Genomic DNA, 25,865 nt, shown 5'->3' with positions numbered 1-25,865 from the left:
CTTGGCATTTCTTTTTCATATGAGAACAGAAATATATTATTTTGATATATTAAAATATGTTATTTCTTTTTAGCCCACCTTAGCCTCTGTTATGGTACAACAGGCAAAATACTGGATTTTGAATTGGAGGATCTGAGTTCAAATCTTATCTTGGCTACTTACTACATGTGGGACCTTGGGCAAGTCATTTTACCTCTGAGACTCAGTTTCTTCATTTGTACTTAAACAAGTCACTTAACCTGTTTGCCTCAGTTTCCTCATTTATAAAATGGAGATAATAATAGTACCTAATTCCCAGGGCTATTCTGAGGACGAAATAAGATAATAATTATCAAACAATTAGCACATTGCCTAGCACATAGTAAGCACTCTATAAATGTTGGCTGTCATTAGCTATAATTACTATTAAACTCTCAGCACTCTAAGAGACCTCTCTAAGAATATATAGTTGAAGAACAGGTACTTCGGAGAACAAGGTACTGCTGTACTTTGCTAGAAGAAGTTTTTTTTTTCCTCTGGTAATTCCCTACACCATTAAAACCATAAGACCAGAACTTCTATATACCACAAAACATTTTGTGGAATAGTTAATTGATATCATAAAACCAAAAACACACTAATAAAGTCTCAGTTTCCAAGAAATCGGGGATCACTTCTGTAAAACAGTAGAAACTTAACGCAACAACCAAAACTCACCTAGTCATGTTTTCATACTAATTATTATTTTTTTAAGAAAGCAAAGAGATAGAATAACCACAGATACATCTGGAAGGGAGCACAATCTAAAATCTTTTTAAAAAATTTTTAAATTTTGTTTTAGGTTATCTAGAGGTATCTATCTGCCTATCACTTAGATGCCTCAACTCATTTGATTCTTCCTTGACTTCATTTTACCTCGTAGGCTCTACTATAATATTATAAAGTAGTAGTGTGAGCAGACAGGATAGATTTTCTAGAATGAAGAGAAATGAACTTCAAGTAAAAAAAAAATACTTTCCCCCTTACCCAAGAGATTCAGCATATTCTAAACCCTCCATAGGCCTAGATCTTGTTTCCATGATTTCAGAAGCCTCAGCATCTGGTTTCTACCAAGCTTAGAAATGACTAAAATAAAAATGCTTATTTTACAGTTATGGCAAGGAAATAACATTAGAAAAGGGAAATCTTCACAATCTCTAACTATGCTTTTTCTTAGTTTTATGTATTTAGAATAAGCAATAAATTGATCAAAATTGATTCCTGCAGGAGACCAACCTTGTAGCTACTCAAACCACGGAAAAATTTTCCCCCTTGTTTATTACTAGTTCAAGAGGACTACTCAATTGCTTTCAACATGGTTATTTGTGAATTATTTTAAAATAAGCAAAAGGTGATAACTAGGGAAACGACTCCAACTTCAAGAGGCAGCTGGTGGCTTAGTAGAAAGAATGCTGAGCCTAGAATCCGGGAGAAATGAGTTCAGATCCAGCCTCAGGCACTTGCAAGCTGTATGACCTGGACAAGTCACTTAAACTCTTCAGACTCAGTTTCCTCATCTGTAAAATGGGGATAATAATAGCGCCTATCTCATAGAGTTGTTGTGAGAATCAAATGAGATAATATATGTAAAAAAGAAAACATTTAGCACGGTGCTTGGTACGTAGTAAGTGCTAAAAAAATGCGTATTCCCTTTTCTTCCTTCACCTTCCCGTGTAGGTGGACCATTAACTATTCATTGTTGATATCTATCAATAAATATATTTATTAAGGACATTCTCCCATTTGATACCTATATTGAGTCAGTATGTTTCCTGTTATGCTTGATTAAACTGTTTACTTGACTTAACCCATTAGAATGTGAGCTCCTTAAGGACAGGGACTATTTTACCTTTCTTTGTATCTTCAGTACTTAGCACAGTGCCTGACACATAGTTTGCTGATTGATTGATTGATTGTCACAGTCCAGAATACCTGCTATTACTCTTAGCATCAAATAGTTTCTAGAACTGTGTGAGTCATAAGCCTCAGTTTTCCCTGTCTGGTTTTATTTTGTGGTGCCAGTGGTACAGCTAGTCCAACACATACTTGGAAACTGGGCACTGAAAATTGGTGAAAACTGGTGAAAATATTCCTCAGGTTGAGGAAAATATAATCGAGAGACATTCACATGTAAGTGTGAGTTAAAGCTTCAAAAGTATTCTCCAGAGGAGAGGGTAAAGGAAAAAAAAAAAAAGATGGCGGAGGGCAGGACCTTGGATAATTTCAGATAAGAAGACAGGAAGTCAAAAATGAATGAATGAAGAAGACTGAAAAGAATTGATGAGAGAGAAGAAAGAATCAAAATGGCAGTAATCAATAAACAAAGATTTAGGGCAGTAATTGATTAACAGCGTCATGTGTTGCACAAAGTCAAAGAGAATGAGGACTAAAAACTTCATTGTATTTGTCCAAAGCAGTTCATTGGTCACCTTTTGATAAAGTAGTCTCATCATAGCAATTGGCACACAGTATAAACTACATTGTTGTTGTTAAGTTGTGTCTGATCCTTCGTGACCCCATTTGGGTTTGCTTGGCAAAGAGACTGGAGTGGTTTGCCATTTCCTTCTCCAGCTCATTTTACACACAAGGAAACTGAAGCAAACAGAGTTAAGTGATTTGCCCAGGGTCACACAGCTAGTAAGTGTCTGAGGCCAGATTTGATGTTTTCTTGGCAGAGACGATGAAGTGGTTTGCCATTTCCTTCTCTGGCTCATTTTATGAATGAGAAAACTGAAGCAAACAGAGTTAAGTGACTTGTGCAGGGTCACGTAGCTAGTAAGTATCTGAGGCCAGATTTGAACTCAAAATGACAAGTCTTCCTGCTTCCAAGCCCAATGCTGTATCCACTATGTACCTAGCTTCCCTGGATTTGAATTTAGATCTGTCCTGATTAAAATTCAACGCAGTCCTCTATGCCACCCAAGGTAAGCTGAATAAATGAACATGGAAGCTTAAAGTGGCTGTCCTAAAATACTTTCTTGGATTCAATCTGCCCCAAACAAAATACAGTTTAGTCCTGTAAAGAAGGACAGTTTATTAAAAGGGAGTTGACGGGAACCCTTGGCATTCTGCATATTCTGCTGCAGCTGTTAACTCTTTTTCAACTGTGATAGTGATCACTATGCCTGTGATGGCTGGCATCAGAGGCCATTAGCCATCAGACCCACTTCTCACACTGGATCAGCTGAAACAGATGAAGAATTTCAACTAAATCCTTCCACACCACAGTTTGCTGTGACTGATCTTTACATTGGCAAATTATTTTATTTAGTTTGGTATGGAAATCTTAAAAAGTGCTGTATTTGTTTTAAAAAATGAAATGTATCCTTCACTTCGTTGGTACATCAAATCAAAAGTAATTATCTTTTAAAATATTATATGTATGTATGTAAAATATGAATAATATTCATACTTACATATTATTAACTCATGGGCAATGTTTCATTGGCATTTTTTTCTGCATTGAGTTCTCTTTGGTTTTTTCCTCTAACAAAAAAAAAATGTCTAAAGGAACTAGCAAAAAACAATCAGGAGACACACTAAATTTCACTTCCCATGTTGAATTTCAGTTCTGCTATTCCAAATCTTGCATCATTTTATGCCACAGGACTCTCTAGAGAGGAATCTGGCTCAGGAATTGAAGATTCACTGTGAAGCCCCCAACCCCACGCCAGATTCATGGATAATTTAGGAATGGGCTAAAGGATAGAATACACCTTAATGAACATTTAATCATTGACCAGGATGAAATCAATTGAAAAGGAGCATAGATTTCAAACTTAAGTTGCTGTTCAGGCCAGCTAATCCAACCCACTCATTTCACAGATGAGGAACCAAGTCGGTGAGAGGTTTTATGATTTACCCAGTAGCAGATCTGTGATTTGAATTCTGACCCTTGACCTCCAAATGATGCATTTTAACTATACCACATTGCCTCCTGATTTAGGAGGAATGTGTACCAGCTTACTGGAAATGGTTAGATGGTCTTGGGTATAGAGTGTCAAATTTGGAGTCAGGAAGAACTTGAGACAAAATCCTGTCTCACACTCTTACTAACTATGTGACCTTTGGTAAGTTACTTAACTTCTGTCATCTATAGATTCCTCATATGTAAAATGAGGGATTATATTCAATATTGTCTAAGGCTCCTCCCAGTTCTAAATCCATGATGCCATCTCCAGTCATCCTATTTTTTAATGGGTTCTAATCCCATATGAGAGCTTGTGAAATTATAGGAATCTTTCTAATTTGGGCCCTAGAAGCATCAAATCAACTCCCCTGATATTTCTCCCCTCTCAAAATCTCCCCAAAAAACTGTAAAACGATTTAAGACATCCTTTTCCTAAGTTCTAAATATGCGCCTGTTATTTTGATGGCCTAATAAGAATATTCCTTCAGCTAATAGAGACTGCAACTTCTTCCTGCTTCAGTAAGTGACTTCATGAGTTGTTGGTTGGCAAGAACATTTGTTTTTGCCTTTGGGGGTCAACCTTCTGGAGATGGGCCTCTTCCATTTGGGCCAGGCTAAAGTTAAATTTCAGCCTAATAGAACCTGTCTAGGCTTGTTTTCTGTTGGCCTAGACCCCAAGAACTCGCAATGAAGCATTAAAAGAGGACCAAAAAGTGTGGGTTTCTACTCCAAACTTACCAGCTAAGTGAGTATTCTCCAGAGTTTTTTTTTCCCCTATATTCACTAAGATGAGAATGAAGGATGGACTGAGTTTTAAGATGGGAGATGTAGAAATCAGGAAGTAGGATATTTACAGAAATGACCATAATAATGTTTTTTAAAAGATAATAACTCTAATGATTTCTCTCTACTCCAATTTGTCCCATATCATCTTTCATATTCCTGTTAATGCCAAAAAATTTTTGAAAATAAGTGGAAGAAAGATAACTGGCATGCTATATTTGGCCTGACCTGTAACAGGAAGTACCATAAGTTCTGCCAAAGAATCCGTTCTTGTTCAAATTCCTGTTAAATTTTGCAGACTCAAATTCTGGAAGATTTGGATAAGATTCAAAGAAACAGTTGAGGTGAACTCAGTTACAAGCTCCATTATGCCTTGTTAGCTACTTGCTGCTGGAACAATTTCTTTTTTTTTTCCTGATTAGGAAAGCATTTCCTGCCAGCTCAACTGATATCCAAGGTAGCCTAGCAAGTGATGGAGGAAATGAATCAATTCTTAGTGTGGGAACAATTCTCGTTCCTTGTAGTATCTGTCTCTTCTCCCACATACTCTATGAAAAGAGGAAAAGTAATCTCTAGTCTATGCCTCTTTTTCTTCCAATAAGCCAGAAGAAGAGGAAAGACTAGAAAAGATAAGGCAGTATAGTAAACAGCTTGATAAAGAAATGCCAAGAAATCAGTTTCAACTTTGTATATTTCAATAAGATATATATATATATACACTGGTATGTATGGGTATATATGGTATACAGAGAGAATGTAATATTCTTTATATATACATATGTATGTGTGTATATGTGTGTATAGGCAGCTAGATGACTCAATGGATAGAGTGCAGGCTTAGAGTCAGGAAGACCTGAGTTCAAATTCGGCCTAGACTCTTACTAGCTGTGTGACCCTGGGCAAGTCACTTCACTCTGTTTGCCTCAGTTTCCTCATCTGCCAAATGAGCTGGAGAAGGAAATGGCAAATCACTCTAGCATATACTTACTAGATGTGTGACTCTGGGCAAGTCACTTAACCCTGTTTGCCTCAGTTTCCTCATCTGTAAAATGAGTTGGAGAAGAAAATGGCAAACCACTCCGGTATTTTTACCAAGAAAATCCCAAATGGGGTCACACGACTGAAACAATTGAACAACAAAAATATATGGTATATCTACATACACACATACACCAAATATGTCTATGCATTACTTATCCAGCTCTAAATATCACTAGCATTGGGAGTATCTTAAGGCATCTTCCCCATCCTCCTCTCTCTGTGTACGTAATTTATGACTGTTCTCTGTACTTCCCATTCTTCCTCCTATCTGTTCTTAAAAGTCCTTATCCCTGATAGTGTGTTAACTATAGTACAAGATCCTATAAGAGCAATGTAAAGTATCTCCAAGGGAGGAAAGAAAAATGCTGCACAAAATAAATGTCATCTAAGCTTTATTGTGATATATAAGAGTAACTCAAGATTCATTTTACTTTAAAGGAAATCTGCAACATCAGGCTCCACCCCACTTCCTCTTCAACGAATTATCAGTGTTCCACTAATCCAGGGAGTTGGTACCACCAGTGAATAGGCAGTAAATTGCACTATGAAGTGGGTTATTATTTGAGGTTGTTAAGACAGCTACTGGTCAGTCAATGAGCATTTATTAAGAGCTTACTATGCCCCATGCACAGTGCTAAGTGCTGGGAACACAAATACAAGCAGAAAGACAGTTTATGCAGAAGAGGCAGAGCAGGGCTGTATAACGGAGAGGGTACCAGACCCAAAGCAAAGAGGAATACACTTGAATTGTGGTTTGGCGATTCATTCCCTATGAATGTAACCTGAGGGAAGTCATTTAACCTCTCTGAAACTCAGTTTCCTCATCTGTAAAATGGGGGGGAGGGGAAGAATGTTAACTTGATGACGTCAGTACTCATTTCCCTTTGAACATCTATGATTCTATGACCCCAAATTATTCAAAATTGGCACACTGACAAAAATCATACTAAAAGGTGGATTTCAAACACTGTCTCCACTCTTAAATTTTTAGAGAGAAGCCATAAATATGCAACATTTGCTCATGTTTCTGTCTGAAGGCAAAAGGAAAACCTCCATTTCAACCCAATTATAATGATGGGTCATGCATTCTAAAGTAGGATGTAGTCTCCTTACCCCTCACTTTCCAACTAATAGAGTTACATAAAAGGCACTGGTGGGGTTTTTATCCCTTGACTTTGAATCTGAGGTTGTAAGTTTTTGCATTTCATATTCACTGGCAAAGCAGTTTTCAAGATTTATTATTTCCTCTTTTGCAAGTAAAATTTAATATTAATAACAAAAATTCTAAATCTACTTTTTCTCCCAATTTCTAAGCCTCTAACCTGCCGTTAAGGACTTAAAAGGTGATGAATGAACCTCCAACCAATGGCTGCCTCAGGAATGGTTGCGAGAAAAATGACTTGCAAACCTTAAGACAAGGTATTAATGTAAGCTGGCTTTGGCCAATAGATGGGATTTCATCCTGAAGGGAACTTTCATTAAATAAATTCCTTTGAGCAATGCAGACAGGGATCTGCTCTGCACCTTCTAGTATAAGAGAGTTGCCAATCAGGCCTGAGAGGTTCAGTGACTTGCCTGGTATGTATGAAAGGCAGGATTGGAACCCAGATCTACCTAGCTCAGAAGTCATCTCTCTATCCCCCATGTGACATAAACTCTATAATAATGTTATTATTATTATTATTATTTATTATTTTTAAAAAGTGCTACAGATGGTGTTATTTATATAAATAAATAAGTCTAAAGTGAATCATGTTATTTCTACAGAACAGATATGAAAAATAAATTTTGGTTTACAAGAATAACTTTCATTTTCAGGGAAAGCAATTGTTTGCCCTCCATTACAATCTTGCTAGTGAGAGGTGACCTTGGGTTACTAAAGGCTGTAGTAGCTCTTCCTGGGCTGGAAACATGCCAAGTTGGGCCTGTTATCAGATCACAGGACCAAGCATTTGTCAACAGAAGGTTGGCCATTGTTGGCGAATATTTTTAGCCAAAGCAAGATGTTGGGAAAGTTCCTACTGAGACCTGGCAGTGCTATAATCTACCCCAGTGGAAGAAGTACCCACAAGGAAGAAATCCTTCCCCTTCCAGGCCACCACTCTGCAAGAGGCATTTCCATCACTTGGTAGAGTAGAAGCTCCTTGAGGCAGGGACTGCCTTACTTTTGGTATTTGCAATCCCAGTGCGTACACCAATTTTTAGCATATAGTAAGTGCTTAATAAATGCTTTTTTCACTCATTCATCCAGAGACATTCTTGGAAAGTATTCCAAGTATGAAGTCAATACCCATATCTTTGCTTCCTTTCCTTTCAAGCTTTTTGAAACCTTTACTCTAAACTGGATGCCCTGAGTGTTTCAATGCTGGCTCTATCCATTGATATTGCTTCAATCCATTCAATAGGTAGGTTGAATTGCTTGAAGCTTTGCTTCTGTGCTTTCAAAAGTATTTTTTTTGCCCCATCATAGCCATCACACCATATCTTGAGTCAAGCATTCAAGGCCCATCAGAATCTGCTTCCTGACCAGGCAGCTAAGTAGCACAATGGATAGACGACTAGATTTGGGGTCAGAAAGACCTGAGTTTGCATCCTTTGTCAGACACCAGCTGTTTGACCCTGAGCTGATCTGTTAACATCTCAGTTTCAATTTTCTCATCTGTGAAATGAAGCTAACATATGTCTTACAGGGCTGTTGTGAGTATCAAATGAGGAAATACACATGTTCAAGGAAAAATGTTAATATTGTATTCTGTGCTTCAGGCACAAATCTACCAGAAACAATTTTTATTTGTTAATGCTAATCTAATGTCTAAGCCATTTCTGACTGGCAGAGTTCTCCAGGCTCTTGGCCTTGACCCTCTACTCTACCCAAGGAAATTGGAGCTGACATTTATCAGAATCTTGAACAAGAAAAAGACATGTAAAAATATAGTTCCGGATTAATATTTCAAAATATTTGAGTAACCAAGTCACCATCCCATTCCCTCAAGGACAGCTTCTTACATCAATGGGACTTCTAGAGTTAAACAGAGAGATGTCCTTTCTTCCTTTCTCAATGGAGAAGGGTGAGTCATAGACAATTGCTATAGAAGAGCGCAGAGATCACCCTTAAATGGGTCAAGTCAATTGCTTGGGTGGGGGGGGGTAGGGAAGCAATAATGTAAACAAGACAAGAATTACTCTTTGTTAAAAGGTGCTTTATCACCATTAATTTATTTCCCTAAGAAAGACAATTTTGTCTTTGAACTCTCGCATACCTTTATAAGAGGTAAGACTCCCAGGAGTCTAGAAAGGGCTTCAGAGAAAAATATTATTTCTTATTATTTTCAGGTGTACTAAAGAGGAGGCCCTGGAAACACTTTGCAAGTCATAAAGCATCAAATAAATATTGTCATCATTATCTTTCTTTTCAAATTTACTTCCTGAATCATCCCTTATAACAATAAATATCTATTTGCTATTGCTTGAATATGCCCTGGGTATTTCTTGTTGTTTAGTTACTTCTTTTTCTTCATGACCCCATTTGGAATTTTCTTGGCAAAGATACTGTAGTGATTTGCCATTTCCTTCTCTAGCTCATTTTACAGATGAGGAAACTGAGGCTAACAAGGTTAAGCGACTTGCCCGGGGTCACATAGTTAATGACTGAGGCTGGATTTGAACTTAGGTCTTCCTGACTCCAAGTCCAGCACTCTATCCACCATGCCATGAGCTGTACCTTGAGTAGATCTACTGAAGGACATCTATGTACTCATAGTATCTCCTCTGACTCAGGAGCCCTCCCAGCTCCTCTCTACTCAAGATCCAGCTTAATAAGGTCCAAGCTTTCTACGAAGCTTTCCCTGACTGATCCTGTGTGATTGCTCCTCCAGAAATCGTATTCCCTTTACTGACCACACCACTCCTTTGGAGTACACTGTATACTTCCTTGCATTGCTCTGTATCTTCTCAGAAATATGTCCTATCTCTGCAACTAGACTGTGAGGCTCTCAAGAGCATGACATTTGTCATGTAATTTTATGTATCTCATTATTTAGAGAGATAGGGAAGCATAGTGGCTAGTCAGCTAGCCTCAAAGCCAGGACAACCTGAATTCAAGTCCCCTCTCTGACAAATACTGGTCACGTGACCTAGGACAATTCATTTAACCTCTGAGTACAACTGTAAGTTGCCTAGAAGGTGGCAACCTGCATTGATAGGGTTTTTGATTCTGGAAATTCCAATTGAAATCACAGGTCCAATCCCTATAACTATGGCTATTGTTTAAAAGCAGTGTTTTCTGCATGACAGATTTGCAAAATATCTATTATATTTATTGATGATGATTGTGATTTATCAGATCTGTTCTTGGGGAGCACCAGTTCACTGTTGATTGAGTAGCTCTGTGCTAGGAACTCGTTTTTGGTGACTTTGTCTTACTGGTTCATGTTAAATAAGGTTAGTAGATAATGCTGATGAAGATATTCCACAAATCAAGACCTGTGACAGAAATGTCTCATAAACTTCAAAAAAAAAAGCTTGAAATGATTTTTTAAATTAATCCAAAGATTAATCAAACCCAGAGTCATGCTGTCTGCCATTCTGCTTAAAGATTATGCTGACTTTCTGAATTGATTTACTTTTGTATCTCAATGTTTCTGTAAACTACATCTGCCCTTGTAGCAGAATTCATTCTGATAGCTTTTAGCTCTATGTTGTTAATCAAAAATGGTACATTTCATAAGAAGTCTCCCCAGGACACTTTGGACATGATTGCTCTATCTTCTCTGGTCCATGGCTCCAGGCTGACTTTGAGATAGACTCTTTCGTTACTTACTTAATAAGTTTAAAAAAGAAAGAAAGAAATCAAATACCCTGCTTCCATTCCCCATTGACTTTTTATTACTTTACCTGTCAGGTATGTTTGCTCGTGTATTTCTGTGATGCTCAGTAGCTCTGATTGCTGTTGTTGGCAGCTCTTTCTCGCTTGATGCCAAGTCAAAGCCGATTTAGAATTTATCTGGTAGGAGATACCAGTCAATGGATCTTTGGTCCATAAACTTTCACTGCCAGCAACTGCAAAAAGAAAACAAATAAAATTATGAATTATAACCAGAATGTACATATAATTGATACATAATAAATTAAACCAACTTGTAATGAAATTTTTAAAATAACGTAACTAGATTTTAAAATTTAAATTTAACACAGAAGGACGCATCCATTTACAATAAATATTGCCTGAGACAGTTAAGTATTTTTTTCTTGTTATTTTTTAAGTATTTAACAGATTTCCTCCCTTAGTGGATAGAGTTCTTGACTTGTGGTCAGAAAACGTAGGTTTGAATTTACCTCACACACTTATTAACTGGGTGATTGTGGGCAAATCACATAACATTTCAGGGTCTCACTCTCCTCATGAGTAAAATGAAAATGATAATAAAACTTGTAATTCCAATCTCATAGAGTTTTTGTGGAGAAAATACGCATTATGCAGACTTTAAGAGTCAAGTCAACAAACTTGTATTAAACATCTATTAGATACTAGCCACTGTGCTAAGCAGTGAGGATAACAAAGAAAGGCAAAATTAACAAATTTTGCTCTGAAGGAGCTGAAGATTTAATGAGAGACAACATGCAAAAATTTATGTACAAATAAGAAACATAAAGAATACATTTGAGATAATCTCTGACAGAAGACACTAAGAGTAAGTAGGACAGGGAAAGGCTTTTTGTAGAAAGCAGGACTTTAGCTGAGACTCGAAAGAACACAGAAAAAAACAGGAGATTCCAAGCATGAGGGACAATCAGTGAAAATGGACAGAAAACTCTTCTAATTTTGTGCTATACAATGTAAACTCCTTGAGGGCAGGGACAGATTTCACATAGTAGGTACTAACAAATGATTGCTGAGTTAAATTGAACTTAATATCAAAAAGACAAAGGAGGTCGACAGGGGGTCATCCACCACTCAACTCTCCATGGGACCCATCAGAAATGAATAGGATAATAATCAATTGTCTCTCCTTTATCCATTGGACAACCATGTGGGTTAGAAAGTAAGGATATTATAAATATACCAAACAGTAGGAAGGGAATGGAAACCAGTTGGACCATACCAGTCCCATACAATCTCTTACATTTAATTACCCACCACTCCATCATCACCAAAACTTACACATGTATACACCCCTAGTTGTTTACAAATCTGTTATTGATAAGCAATCACAAAACTAAAAGCAACTCTGGGGGAATCTCTAGAATTGGTTTTAGTGCCTAATGATTTAAATATTAAAGCATTAGTTTTGGAACAGTGGTTCAAATTAATTCAATGAGTAGCTATCAAACACAGTTAACTTAGGTACTTGGAGCCAGATTTGCCAAGATTTTAAGCAGATGCCTTTGAAAACTACATTAATCCTAGAAGCTTGATATTGATTTTTTATTGTTCGGTCATGTCCAATGACTGCACTCTTCATGACCCCATTTGGGGTTTTCTTGGCAGAGATACTAGAATGGTTTGTTATTTCCTTCTGCAGCTCATTTTACAGAGGAGGAAACTGAGGCAAACAGGATTAAGTGACTTGCCCAGGGTCACACAGCTAGTAAGTGTCTGAGGCCAGATTTAAACTCATGAAGATGAGTTCCTGACTTCTTGGCCTGACTCTCTATCCATCGAGTCAACTAGCTTCCCCAGAAGCTTGATTAACAAAGTACTGTTTAGCGCTGTGGTGAATCACTTAAATATCTATTTTCTAGATTTCAATTTGTAAACTTGAAGGTGAATAAGTCAAATGTAAATTTTACCTACTTAATGTTAAGTCAATGCAGAAATGATTTACCAGTTGTTTATTAGATATCTCTGAAAGTGAAAGAGTTACTTTGAGGTGAACAGGGAATTATCTAAAATAGTGAAACATCCACTTACTAAGTGGCAGGATACATTTATGGCATTCAGTGGCAACCCTTGCTATTACACATAATAAATTTTTGTTGTTGTTGTTTTCGTCCTTCGTTCTCAAAGAGGGCCATGACATCAGGGATGTGATGCTATGACGTGCAAGTGAATTGGATTTAAGTGAGGGAGGGCTATGAAAAGTCATCAGCCTCACTTTTTCCTCTGGAACCATCTGAATCCAGTGGCCAGATATAGATCAGAATGATTGGAGATGGCCCTGGATGCAGTGATTGAGGCTAAGTAAGAAATGAGGCAAAGAATGGCCTCTTTAACCTAGCCAAAAAATAATCAATCTGGGAAGGGAAAAATCCTCAGGGTTTCTCACACACATGCTAAGAGTAGCTGGCTGAATGACAACTTCATTCAGTCCTTCAGCATCCATTAGATTGTAAGCTCCTTGAGGGCAGGGACTGCCCTTGACCTCCTTTTTGTTTCCCCAGTACTTAGCACAGTGCCTAGTATATTGTTGTTCAGTCATGTCTGACTCTTCCTGACCCAATGGACTTGACTTGTCCATGATGTTTTCTTGGTGAAGATATTGGAGTGGTTTGCCATTTCCTTCTCTAGTGTGTCCATTTTACAGATGAAGAACTGAGGCAAATAGGGGTTAAGTGACCTGCCCAGGGTCACACAGCTACTAATTATCTGAGGCCAGATTTGAACTCAGATCTTCCTGACTCCAGGTCCGGTGCTCTATCCACTGCACCACTTAGCTGCCCTGCCTAGCATACAATAAGTGTTTAAGAAATATTTATTTATTCATTGAAAACCTGTGTGATTTCACCCATGCTATTACTCCCACCACCGGTACAGATTGCAAACTCTCCTTGCCTTAGGAGAGAGTCAAAGTTGTGGTCAAAATACATAGGTATGTATTTACGGTGGCCAGTCTTCTGATGATGAGTCTCTTTGTGGTTAGCAAAATTGGTCTTCACACAACAGGTTACTCCTATGGGCCCCAAATAGAAGTCTTTCCAGCTTGGTGGAATTTGTCAGAGCTTTTTACCCTGCTAGCATTGCCCTCAAAATTCCATGAACATCACAGTGACATCAGAATAGCACCATATGGAGATATTATCTGAATATGAACTACATACAATTGCTCGTTATTCCATTCCTTTTCCCCAACAAATTGATGTATAAATATTTATCAAACTATTCTAGTATAGACTTTAAAAATATATACATGTATGTATGCCCTAAAGATCCTTACCTAAAGAAGGAAAATATAGTGTATAATATATTAGTAATATATAAAATATATGTAATGTATGATGTTAGTAATGATAATATAAATTATTCTTTCCTCAACCAAGAGGTGTTTGCCACAAGAGTCACAATATTCCTAGGGCCATTTTTCCCACAATTTAAATAAAATTTCACTTCTTATTCCATGATTCATCATATTCATTTCCACATGGCTTCCTTCAATGATTTTAAACTCTGTGAATATATTAAATTTAATATTTAATATGTCTTAATATATTATACACATTATAATATATAATGTTTTAATGTGTTTTAATATATTGTATATAATATATAATGATGTTTTAATATGTTTTTAATATGTTCTTCGGATGCAAAAAGTTATCTTGTAATCATTGCTTAATGATGATACATCTTACCTATGAAACTTATTTTCTTTACTTAAAATAAAGCCTTTTCATTCAATTTTTGTTTTGGACTCTCAAATTATTATTGTCATTCATTTTTAGTTCTTTATAAGAATGTTTAAAACTTTGTCAGAATCTGTAGTGTTCACATTTAAAACATATCATTTTGCATGTCTTTCCAAACATTGATTCACATCCTGAACATTTCAGAGAAATTAGCCCATCTCCCTTGGTCACAATCACAATCTCTCCTTGACCCGACCTACATTCTGTCCCTAAATTTGTTGTGTACCTCTAATAGGGAAGTGACCATGGGCCTCTCTGTCAAAGGCATATACCACATTCAGTGATGTGAAATTTAGAGAAATGTCCCATGGCACACCAAAGACGAAGATAAATGCAATGTGAGTGCCCAGGACTGTATTTAAAAGCTAATTCAAAAGAGCTGTTATTGAGCGCTTACTGTGGGCAAGGAATTGGCAGAAAATATAAAGCTAAGGACAGTCCCTAGAAAGACTATAACATGTCTGCAAGATGCTCAAAATATCAAAGCATTACACCTAGAAAAGTTGTTCAATTAGATCCAACAAACATTTACTAAGTATATATTATGTCCAAGGTACTTTGCTAGGTGCTGGAGGATACAAAAAAGAAAATAAAAATAATCTCCTCTCTCTAAGAACTTTGATGGGGATTGGGGGGAGGGGAGTGATGGGAGAGGGGTGTCTATAAAGGATTGTCACTGTTGTTGTTGTTGTGACCCAATTTTGGGGTTTGCTTTGCAGAGAAACTGGAGTGGTTTGCCATTTCTTCCTCCAGATCATTTTATAGATGAGAAACTGAAGCAAACATGGTTAAGTGACTTGCCCAGAGTCACACAACTATTAAGTGTCTGAGGCCAGATTTGAACTCAATTCTCCTGACTCCAGTCCCAGTGTTCTATCCACTGAGCCATCTAATTTCCTCTATCAAAATGTAAACATACCAATAAATCCAAGATAATTATAGGAAGTAAAGAGTTCTAGTGATTAAGAAGTCTCAGGAGTATATTCCTCATAATGTGTACTTAAGATATAGGAAGCATAAACTGAAATATGGTAAACTATGGGATGAGCCAGACTCAGTGAGTAATCTGAAAGGATTCTACTGCCCATTAAAGCAGAATTATTCCAGTGAAAGTAGAACAGCTTTGCCTTGATTATAGAGGAAGAAATAGACCACAATGGGGGTTTGAGGTGCTAAAAAGGAAGTCACTAAATGGTGCCGTACACCATTTCACCTACCAAACAAGGAGCTCCTTTTTCCTTCTGCAGTTGGACAAGGAAAACCTAGCAATCCAAAAACCCCACTGTAGTCATCTGAGGTGTCCGAAATAACAACTGAGGGTATGTCCCTTCTCCTAATTTAATTTAAAAAATGGGAATCCTGACTTTGCATTCTAGAGAGAGGAATTAAATAAAGGAAAGGGCCAAATCATGCATTTGCTGACTAGAGCAAAAGGGAAAGTGGCCCACAGATGTGCGATTCAGCCTTCTCTAAACCAGACGCCCAGAAGTTGCAAGCTAAAGAGAATTTAGGAGAAAGGGGTCTTTTCCTTTTCCTGTTTTCATGATGTAGTTGAGGAGAAAAATAGTTGTTTAAATAGGAGGAAAACATTACAATAAACAATACCGAAAACAAAGAAACATATACATTAGATGTCATCAGGTCAATTACCACTTCCTTTTTTTCCTGTATAGGACCTGCGTGATGGTTTTTGGTTTAAGGTAAGATAATATGGTCTCTTGATTTTAGCTTGTGCAAGTACATTTACATTTCATAGAATTTTAAAACAGCAAGGTCTTTAAAAAAAAGTAACAGTAGCAAAGCTATCAGATGGTTAAATGCATTTGAAAATCTTGATACATGATAAAAGTAATTAATATTTTTATTTCCCCTCGAGTTAGTTGTCACAGTTAGATGTTACAGAGAAGGGGAAATACGTGATTTGTTGAAGATGCATGATTTAGAGGAGACAAAATTAACCTTATGCCAAATATACTCAAGATGCCACTAGTCAAAACCACTACATCATTTATGCAGGACTTCTCTGTATGCTGGAATTTAACATAAAAATGGAGATTCTTTTATCCTGGGGAAAAGGCAAAGAGTCTCATTTCTTTGGACAAAAAGATTTATGGTGCCTTTAGAAATTGGGTTGAAATAAATCTTTAGAGCAAGGTTTTCTGGAGATTTACACAAATAGGGAAGATTCTTTCTTTCTCTGTATATACATGTATATATATATATACACACACACACATATACATATATACACATACACTATATATACATATATACAAACATATACATACATATACATATATATGTATATGTATGTATGTATACACATGCATGTCTCACATGCATCAAAATCTCATTCTTCGGATGATTTTAAGGATAGGATTATAAATGCAATCTTTTCAGTCATTGAGCTGATGAAATTTTTACAAAGTTCAAAAATCGATTGAAGTGACATATAGCACAAGATAGTGGTTATATATCCATAATCAATCAATATTTATTAAGTACCCATTATGTGCTAGACACAGTGCTAAGTGCTAGAGATTCAAAAAGAGGAAAATGACAGTCCCTGCCCTTAAGGAGCTTATTACAATCTAACAGGGGAGACAACATACGAACAACATATAAAAAGCAAGCTATATACAGAATAAATAGGAAATAATAGAGGGAAAGCATCTGCAGACATGGAGTATCTGCATATGTTGGAAATTTGTATCAGTTGGTAAAATGCATTTTCTAAGCTCTTTGAGGACAAGACCTGATTTATTTCTGTATTTGTAACTCCAGCGTCTATCATAGTCCCTGGCCCATAGATGGAGCTATATAATGTGTGCCGAATGAATGAATGAAAGAAAGAACAGACACAATGACAATCTGTATACGCTGGCACCAGAACCATACGGGTCATCTTTGTGGATCAGTGACATAGGGGTACACAGATGGTTGGTCTGAAGAAAAGGGAGAGTAGAAAAAATTCTGTACGTGGAGAAACAATCAAAGACGTAGAGCTGGAGAAATGTTAGTCAATCAGTCCATAAACATTTATCAAGTACCTACTATGTACTAGGCACTGGCAAAAAAGATAGTCCCTGCCCACAAGGAGCTCAGAATCTAGTGGGAGAGACAATAAGCAAGCAAATATATACAAAGAAGTTACTACGTACAGGATAAATAAGAAATAATCAAGAGAGGGAAGGCACTGGAATAAGAGAGGTTGGGAAGTGCTTCCTATAAAAGATGGGATTTTAGCTGGGACTTAAATGAAGTCAAGGAAGGCAGTAGCCTGAGATGAAGAGGGAGAACGTTCCAGGCATGGGGGACAGACAGAGAAAATGCCCAGGGCAAAAGACCTTTGAGATGGTTTAATCAACAGCGTGTAAGGCACCTGTGAAACAAAGATGAAAAATTACATAGTTGCTGCCTTCCAGGAACTTCGTCAATCAGAAGCAAGTAACATGTATATAGATAATAATTTAGAGCCATAAAGGACCTTGGGGATCAAAATCCAACCCCTTAATTTTGAAGATGAGGAATATGAGGTCCAGAGAGAGGTCTAGTGACTTCCCCCAGGCCATATCAAGGTTCAAAACCAGGATTCAAATCTAAGCCCCCTGACTCCATATCATTTCCTTTTTTCTACTATGCCACACAACTATTTCACCTTTTAACAACTGTTTCATATAAAAGTGCTTCTCATGTTTAATCTTCTCTATACACATCCAGTTATGCAAAATATCCAAGTATAAAGTCACCACATTATGCATCTAAAAACGCAGCTCTTTGGCCCTGATACTGAGTCTATTCTCATTACTATGACCTACACACATAGTAGTCACTCAATAAATATTTGTTGATTTGACTTCTTACTCTCTATTCTGTACTGGACATTACTTTTTAAAGGCAGTTTCCCAATTGATCTCTAAGCAATTTGGAGGTGGGAGATAAAAAGAAATTAAGAAATAAAATTTGAGATACAGTGTGGTGGAAGCAAAGCAGAGATTCAGAGAAAGGTCTTCCCTAGGAAGATTAATGGTTGGGCATAATGTGGGAGTCAGGGCAGAGTGGGATCAGAGAAGACTCCTCTGGGAATGTGTCTTCCATGCTTAGCCTTGAAGATCTTTATGGTCAGAAATAAGAATGTTGTGTATTTCAGGAATGGGAAACATGGCCTTTTATTAAAGTTTGGTTTTAGTCATACAGAAAATGAAATTTAAGATAAACAACTGACTCAATGTTTGAGGTGGAGGGGAGCATGGAGGAATGATTCTCCTGGATTGGAAATTGGAACATAAGCAACGGGAAATGAAAATTAGTCAAGTGGTTAAGCTGGTCAGGGTGGATGAAAAGTGGGAAACCAACTGTCCCACTCATAGAACGTCAAGGCAGCAGGTTAGAATGAAGTGAGAGAAGAACTTTGGATGACAGAAGGGGAAGAGGACATTTGGTGACCAAAGAAGGGTGACAGAGGATAGGGAGAGAACAAAACGGGAATCATTGTAGTTCCTCTTTCTCCTTCTCTACTTAAAGTCTTAATGCCACTTGAATCCTTTCTCAATGACAACTTTTTAGTAGACTTATGGAATTCATGATCTGGAACAGATAGTGGAATAGAGTGATATCAAATTGGAGGAAGGTCTCTTGTGGATCTTCTAAGGCACCTTGACCTTGACCCTGTTTTGTTGAGCATTTGTATCATTTCAGATCGTATTGGATCATAGATTAAGAGTTGGAAAGGACTTTGTGGCCATCAAGCCCAACGACTTGAGCAAAGCCATAGAAGGCAAGCTTGATTTATTGCAGGTGACATAAAACTGTGAAGTACAATTAATATGATGAATAACCGAGTCAGCATCCAAAATGATCCTGAGGAGATTAATTAAAAAAGGAGGTAAATGACTGAACCGAAGATGAAATTCAACGGGGATGGATGTAAAGTTATATACTTGAGTTCAAAAAATCACTTTCATGAGTACAAGCTGGAGAAGAAATGACATGACAATTCTTGTGAAAAAGAGTTATGCATGTAATATGAATGAAAATGTAGTATGTCAACAGTGGCTCCAAAAGCTAATGCAGTTTCCAGGCTACATTATAAGAGGCCCAGTGTCCAGAAAAAAGAAGGTGATGAGAGTAGTAATAGGTTATATAAGAAAAGGCAACAGTTTTAGAATAATAAGTCTAGTGATTCAAATTCTGACTTAGATATTTGGTATCTGTGTGGCTCTGAACTAGTCACTTGCATTTCTCTCAGGGTTTTTTTTTTAATCAATAAATGAAGACTCTGTGATCTCTTAAGGTCTGTAGGGTCTAGCTTTATATTGCCTAATGTTTTTCTCACAGGGACTTTGGAGAATGCAACTGTCTCTTTAAGAGTACAGAAACCAAATGTAACGTGAAGAAAAGCAGTTTGGGCTGACAGTTTCCAGGTCAGCTGAGAAAAATGTCTACTATGAAGTGCATCTCCCTTTGGAGTCAGGGAGAAGGTGTGGGTTTTATCTGTAACCTATGAGGATCTATGAGGAATCTCCGAAGAATACAGGGAGGAAGAAGATGATGGAAAATGTCTTCTTTGTTAGAACTCTCATAAACAATATATTATTATAAAGAGAATTTGAATAACATATAAAGAATTTGTGAGTAATTAGCAAGTACAGTGTATTTCGGAAAGACGATTTCCTGCGGTTTCTGAAGAGAAGACAATGAGGAAGGATGGATCTAGCCAATTTCCAAAGAGATTGAATTTGACTCTTATCTAGAGGACAAATATGAATAAGATTTCTGAGACACTTCAATCAGTATCTTAAACGAATTAAATTGGGTGAGACTGAGTTTGCAGACAGATGAAAAAGAATTACCTACTGTTTGTATTGAGAGTTTGAGATAACTCTGGCTGTAAACTTTAGCATGATCAAAATGTTGCCAATGGTTAAATATGCATTGGTTTTACTATTGCTTTCATTTGACAATATATTTTATATTTAGTCATTTTAATGTTGATTTAACTATAAAGGAACAAGAATAATTACTGAATGGCAAAAGAATCTTCTCCAGTGTATTAAAACAACTAATATTTGATGAATTAGAATGACAGCTCAAGATAATTAATGAGAAAGTGATTGCAAGTTTATTAATGAGATGGAAGTTATCCAAATATATCCCCGGCTCATTCAAGATCACTGGTGTCAAATTCACATAGAAACTACAGGGTGCATATTGACTTAGAAAACCACATATTAATATTATTTATCTTCTAGTGTATTTTTATTTATTTTGTGAAACATTTCCCAATTGTGCTTTATTCTGGCTCTGGCCCAACTTTGGAGCGATAGCAGGTGTTTGACACCTCTACTCTAAAGTGTTTGAGGATAAAAAAAATCAGGAGAATGAGTTAAATCATAGGCTGACAGGGAATATACCAAGGTGAGGTGTAGAAAGATCTCCATTGTGCTTTGCTACATGTGAGGGCTAATGGCCTCTTTGCTAATTGATATAATCCTATGATAATGTCACCACACCATGGCCTACTTAAGTTATATCTGAAATATGGTGTTTAGTTCTGGGCACCACATTTTATGAGAGAAACAGACAAAGTGGAACATACACAGAAAAAGGTAATGGGGACAGTGAGAGGACCAAAGATTGTGCCACAAGAAAATCAACTGAAGGAATTGGCGATGTTCACCCTGGAGAAGAGAAGACACGGGAGGGATCTTAAGATATCTGAAGAGTCATCATTGAATTAAGATTGTTCTACTTGGCCCCAGAAGGCAGAAATGTGTAGGAGCCACATTGCATATAGACTGAAGTGCAAAGTCCAACCAAGTCATCCCACGTATCAAAAATCTCAAAAGCAAGTATTAAGTGCCTACTATGTGCCAGGCACTGTGCTGGGCTCTGGGAATCCAAAGACCAAAATGAGAGAGAGAGAGAGAGAGAGAGAGAGAGAGAGATGGTTCCTCTCCTCAAGGAAATTATTTTCCACTAGTAGGCTACTACATATCTAGAAATAAATAAATGTAAAATATAAACAACATAAATGTCATTTAAATAAGGGGCTCTAATTAATGGGGGAATCAAAAATACATATGCACACACAAACACATCTGTGTATGTATGAGTGTATGTAAATAGAGAGATATAGATAGATAGATAGATAGATAGATAGATAGATTCACACACATACACATCGTGGGAGATGACCTGAAGCGAGCTTTGAAGGCGGCTGCTGAGGTGTCAAGCTGCAGATTGCCCCAAAGCCACAATGAAGTGGAGGTAGGGAGAAAGAACATTCCAGACATGGGACACAGCCAAAGGCATGGAGTTAGGAAATGAAATGTTCTATGTAGGGAACACCGATTAGGTCAGTTTGGCTGAAACATAGTAATGGGTAATCATCCTGAAAAGGTAGGCTGGGACTAGAGCTCCACAGTATTTAAATGCCAAAAGACAAGTCTTTGTTCTTATCACAGATGTAATAAGAAACCACGGAAACTTCTTGAGAAGGGGAGCTAACAAAGCCTTGCCCTTTAGGAATATCAGTTTGGCCCCTGTGTGAAGGAGGTTAGAGAGGATGGCTACAGGAAGACCAGTTAGAAGCAATCGTTATTACCTAGGCTAGAGGTGAGTCAGGCCTAAACCAGTGTCCTTATGGTGTGCATGGACAGAAGGGCCAGACTGATAGAGATGTCCTACTCCTCCAGTTCATTGACATATTGTAACAGACTTCCAATTTCACCCCCCAGCTCACTGATATAAAATATTAAGTAATATCAAATTAATTTTGAGTTCATAAGTTCTACACATTAGGAAATTAATTTATTTCCTTTGCTGAAACCTATAAAAACCAAAATAAATCTGCTGTTCTTTTTTAAGCCTGAGTATAATAACAATGTTCAACTTTAAATTAAGAGGTCAATTTGCAAATGAAATGTATAGCAATCCTTATTTGACTAGGTAGGAACAACTTAAAAACAGGTCCAGTTTAACATAATATTACTTTTTAAGTGGTTGGCATAAAATATTTTGCTTCATCATTATTATTACTATTATTGTTATTGTACCAGCATATAATTAGCATAGTTCTAATGTTCTTCATATTTTCCCTCTTGGGTTCATTTCATCACATGTGACACAGAAAAGTGTAATTCAGGAAAGCCCTACCTCCATTTCTCCCTTTGTCAAACTATAAATATTATTAAAAATAATTAAATAGTAGTTGGCCTGTATTCCAATGTGATATTGAGGAAATGAACTGCATTCCTCCTTCTAAAGTTAAGCGTAAGGGAGTTAATTGGTCATACATTGTAACTGCCATGATGTCATTGGTATCAATGCCTTGGAAAAAAGTTGACAGCATTTGGGAACAGGAGTAGGAGTTGAGTATGAAGGCCCTTCGTAAAAATAAAGACTTCATTCAATGTCGAGAATCTGGTACCAGGTGTGGTGGCACATCCTTGTGACCTGGATTTCCAGAGGCTGAGGATGGCAGGTGTCTTGAGTCTGGTAGTTCTGAGCACAGAAGGCTATGTTAATTGGGTGGCCACATTATGTTTAGCATCAACATGATGAGTCCCCATGATCAGGGGTCTACCTAGGAAAGGGTGAATTGGCCCAGATTAGAAATGGAGCAGGTCAAAACTCTGCTGCTGATCGTTAGTGGGATCAGGCCCCTAAGGAGTCCTGTACTTCTAACCGGGGGAGATGGGAGACCTAATCTTAGGTGGGAAATACTGTGATAATGGTGATACCACCATGATCTCCCAGAAAGAAGGCTGGACTAGAAGTCAGAAAACCTAGCTTCCAATGGACGTTCTGCTTCTAATTCATGTTGTTGTTTGGTCATTTCAGTCATGACTCTATTTGGGGTTTCCTTGGCAAATCTACTGGAGTGGTTTACCATTTCTTTCTCCACCTAACTCCTATAGCCTTGAGCAAGACATTTAACCTCTGGCTGCCTTGCTTTTCCCATCTGTATAAAGAGAACAATGATGCCTATACAAGGTTGTTATGGGAATAAAGGGAGACAACAGCTATTTATGCACTTTGGAAAAATGAAAAGCACTAGACAGGCAGAAGGCATTATTGTTTTCATCACACAGCAAAATTTTATGACTCAATAATCATGCCCAGTTACTCACATTTCAGTGGACAGAACCCAAACAGTCTGTTTGCTTGATAATCAGCTGTAGTCCCACACCAGAGCCAGCCATCGGATCTGCCAGCAGTGGTACAGTCGGCATACCACTTGTCTTCAAACTTGAAAGGGAACACACATGGTGCTCCATTGGAATTTCCCAGTAATGTATACATTTCTAAGGAAACAGATTAAGAAGGATATATATAAATACAGTCCTTATACTGAGCATATGAGCAAATCTTGACTTTAAAATATTCATGCAACAAATACATACACCTTCCTGATTCTCATGAGGAAAGCTCTTAGAGTCTTTCTTTATTCTGATGAACCTTCCCTTCCTACCTCCACCTTTCAAAATATGTATCCTTTCTCTTGTGACTTTTGACAAGGATCATCGACATAGTGCTGAAAAGTACCTCAAGGAACAGTAAGTAAACAAGCACATAGTAATGTGCTGACATTGCTCTAAGCACTTGGAATGGAATACAAAGAAAGGGAGGGAGAGAGGGAGAAAGGGAGGGGGAGAGAGACAGAGATAGAGAGAGAGACAGACAGGCAGAGAGACACACACACACACAGAGACATGGAGAGAGGAGAGGAGAGGGGAGGAGAGGAGAGGACAGGGGAGGACAGGGGAGGAGATGGGAGGTCAGGGGAGGAGACGGGAGGGGAGGTGAGGGCAGGGGAGAGGAGGGGAGGGGAGGGGAGGAGAGGCACTAAGGTTAAGGAAGATGGAAAAGGCTTCATGCAGAAGGTGGGACTTTAGTTCAGACTAGAAGGAATCAAAAGAAACCAGAAGGTAGAGAAGAGGATAAAGGGTGTTCCCAGGTGTTAAGTCCAACACCTCATTTTGCAGATGAGAAAGCTGAGGCTCAAGGAGGTTAAGTGAATTGCCTAAGATTATAGTAGTAAATGTCAGTGGTGGGATTTGAACTCAGTTCCTCTGACTCCAAAGCCAATGCTCATTCTACTATACTGCAAAGCTATGTAGACAATGTCATCAAAGGAAATCAGTTTAAATACCGTCCTTTTTAACAAACAAGTTGTCTCTTCTAAAAAAAATGAATGTTTGTGTAAATAGACATACGCATATGTGTGTGCAGATTACATATACATTATGTTCTTGTGTGTAATATCAATACATACTTGGAAGGAGGATCTGAATTCCCTCTCAGTCTTTTACCTTAACTTTATCTCCCAACTCCTCTGCATTTCTTTCTATACCTTAAAACTGAAAGATATATACAGTAGCATAAAAAAATCATTTTTAATTAGGCCACAACATGTTTTTTACAGAACCAACTGGAATTGTTCAGGGTCTGATGATCAAGTTTGCCTTTTGCCCATTTCATGGTTCACCAAAAACTTATGAATTAGGCTTTGATTTAAACTTTAAAGCCTTTAGGTAAAAAAAAAGAATTGTTACAATGATAATGCTGATGGCTAACACAGTATTTTAAAATTATCTGTGGATTTTAAAAATCCATGTTGTCCCTATCATCATGACTTTAAATACTAAGAATTGAGTGTAATATCATCTGAACAAACTGAATAAGCCTAAGGATGGATTTATACTGTTTTCTTTCAGTTTGCTAGTAAAAGTAAGAACAAAGGCCCTAGACAGCTCAATACAGTGCAAGCTTGTTAAGGACAGGAAGGTTCATTTTTTTTCCTCTTCTTCCCCATTGTCTTGCGCATAAAAGGTCTTTAATAATTGCATATAGGGGCAGCTAGGTGGCGCAGTGGATGGAGCACCAGCCCTAGATTCAGGAGGACCTGAGCTCAAATCTGGCCTCAGACACATAACACTTACTAGCTGTGTGACCCTGGGCAAGTCACTTAACCCCATTGCCTAGCGCAAAATAATAATAATAATAATAATAATAACAATTGCTTATAGATTGATCGATTGACTAATTGATCGGGCTGATTCTTACTGCAGAATTTTATAGTCATATATCTTCCCCTTACATAAAATGGTCATATGTTTGAAGGAAAGAATCATAGGACCATAGATTGAACTGCAAAGGATCTTAGAGGCCATTGATTCAAATCCCATCGTTTTATAGACATGGAAACTGAGTCCTGGAGAGGGTAAATGACTTGCACAGAGTCACACAAGCGAGTAAGTGTTTGAGGCAAAAGGAACAACAAAGGTTTGGAAATTGTTGGGATGACCTAGTATGGGACAATTGGCACTAGTATCTCTATTCTAACTGCCCACTTATAACTGAGTAGAATTGGTTAGATCATTGTATAATATTTTTGTCATTAGGCAGAGTTTTAAAGGTATTCTTTTACTGTTCAGCTCTCTCTATTCCTTTCATTTACCATGAAAGAAAAGGAGAACAAGTTGCA

The 25,865-nt window shown here is 37.5% G+C and overlaps 1 protein-coding gene across 1 annotated transcript in view; it reads right to left on the bottom strand.

The window, feature by feature from the left end:
* Positions 1–25,865, bottom strand: part of MRC1 (mannose receptor C-type 1) — a 127,947-nt gene that overhangs the window by 79,141 nt on the left and 22,941 nt on the right. The window contains exons 3-4 of the mRNA XM_027847954.1: positions 23,509–23,682; positions 10,646–10,810 (exon numbers count right to left, since the gene is read on the bottom strand). Coding sequence (XP_027703755.1) covers positions 10,646–10,810; positions 23,509–23,682 — 339 coding nt within the window. The remainder of the gene's footprint in view (positions 1–10,645; positions 10,811–23,508; positions 23,683–25,865) is intronic.

The sequence above is a fragment of the Vombatus ursinus genome, unplaced genomic scaffold (genome assembly GCF_900497805.2).
Source record: "Vombatus ursinus unplaced genomic scaffold, bare-nosed wombat genome assembly UNPS02005459.1, whole genome shotgun sequence".
Lineage (NCBI taxonomy): Eukaryota > Metazoa > Chordata > Mammalia > Diprotodontia > Vombatidae > Vombatus > Vombatus ursinus.
This window is presented reverse-complemented; position numbering and strand designations above follow the sequence as displayed.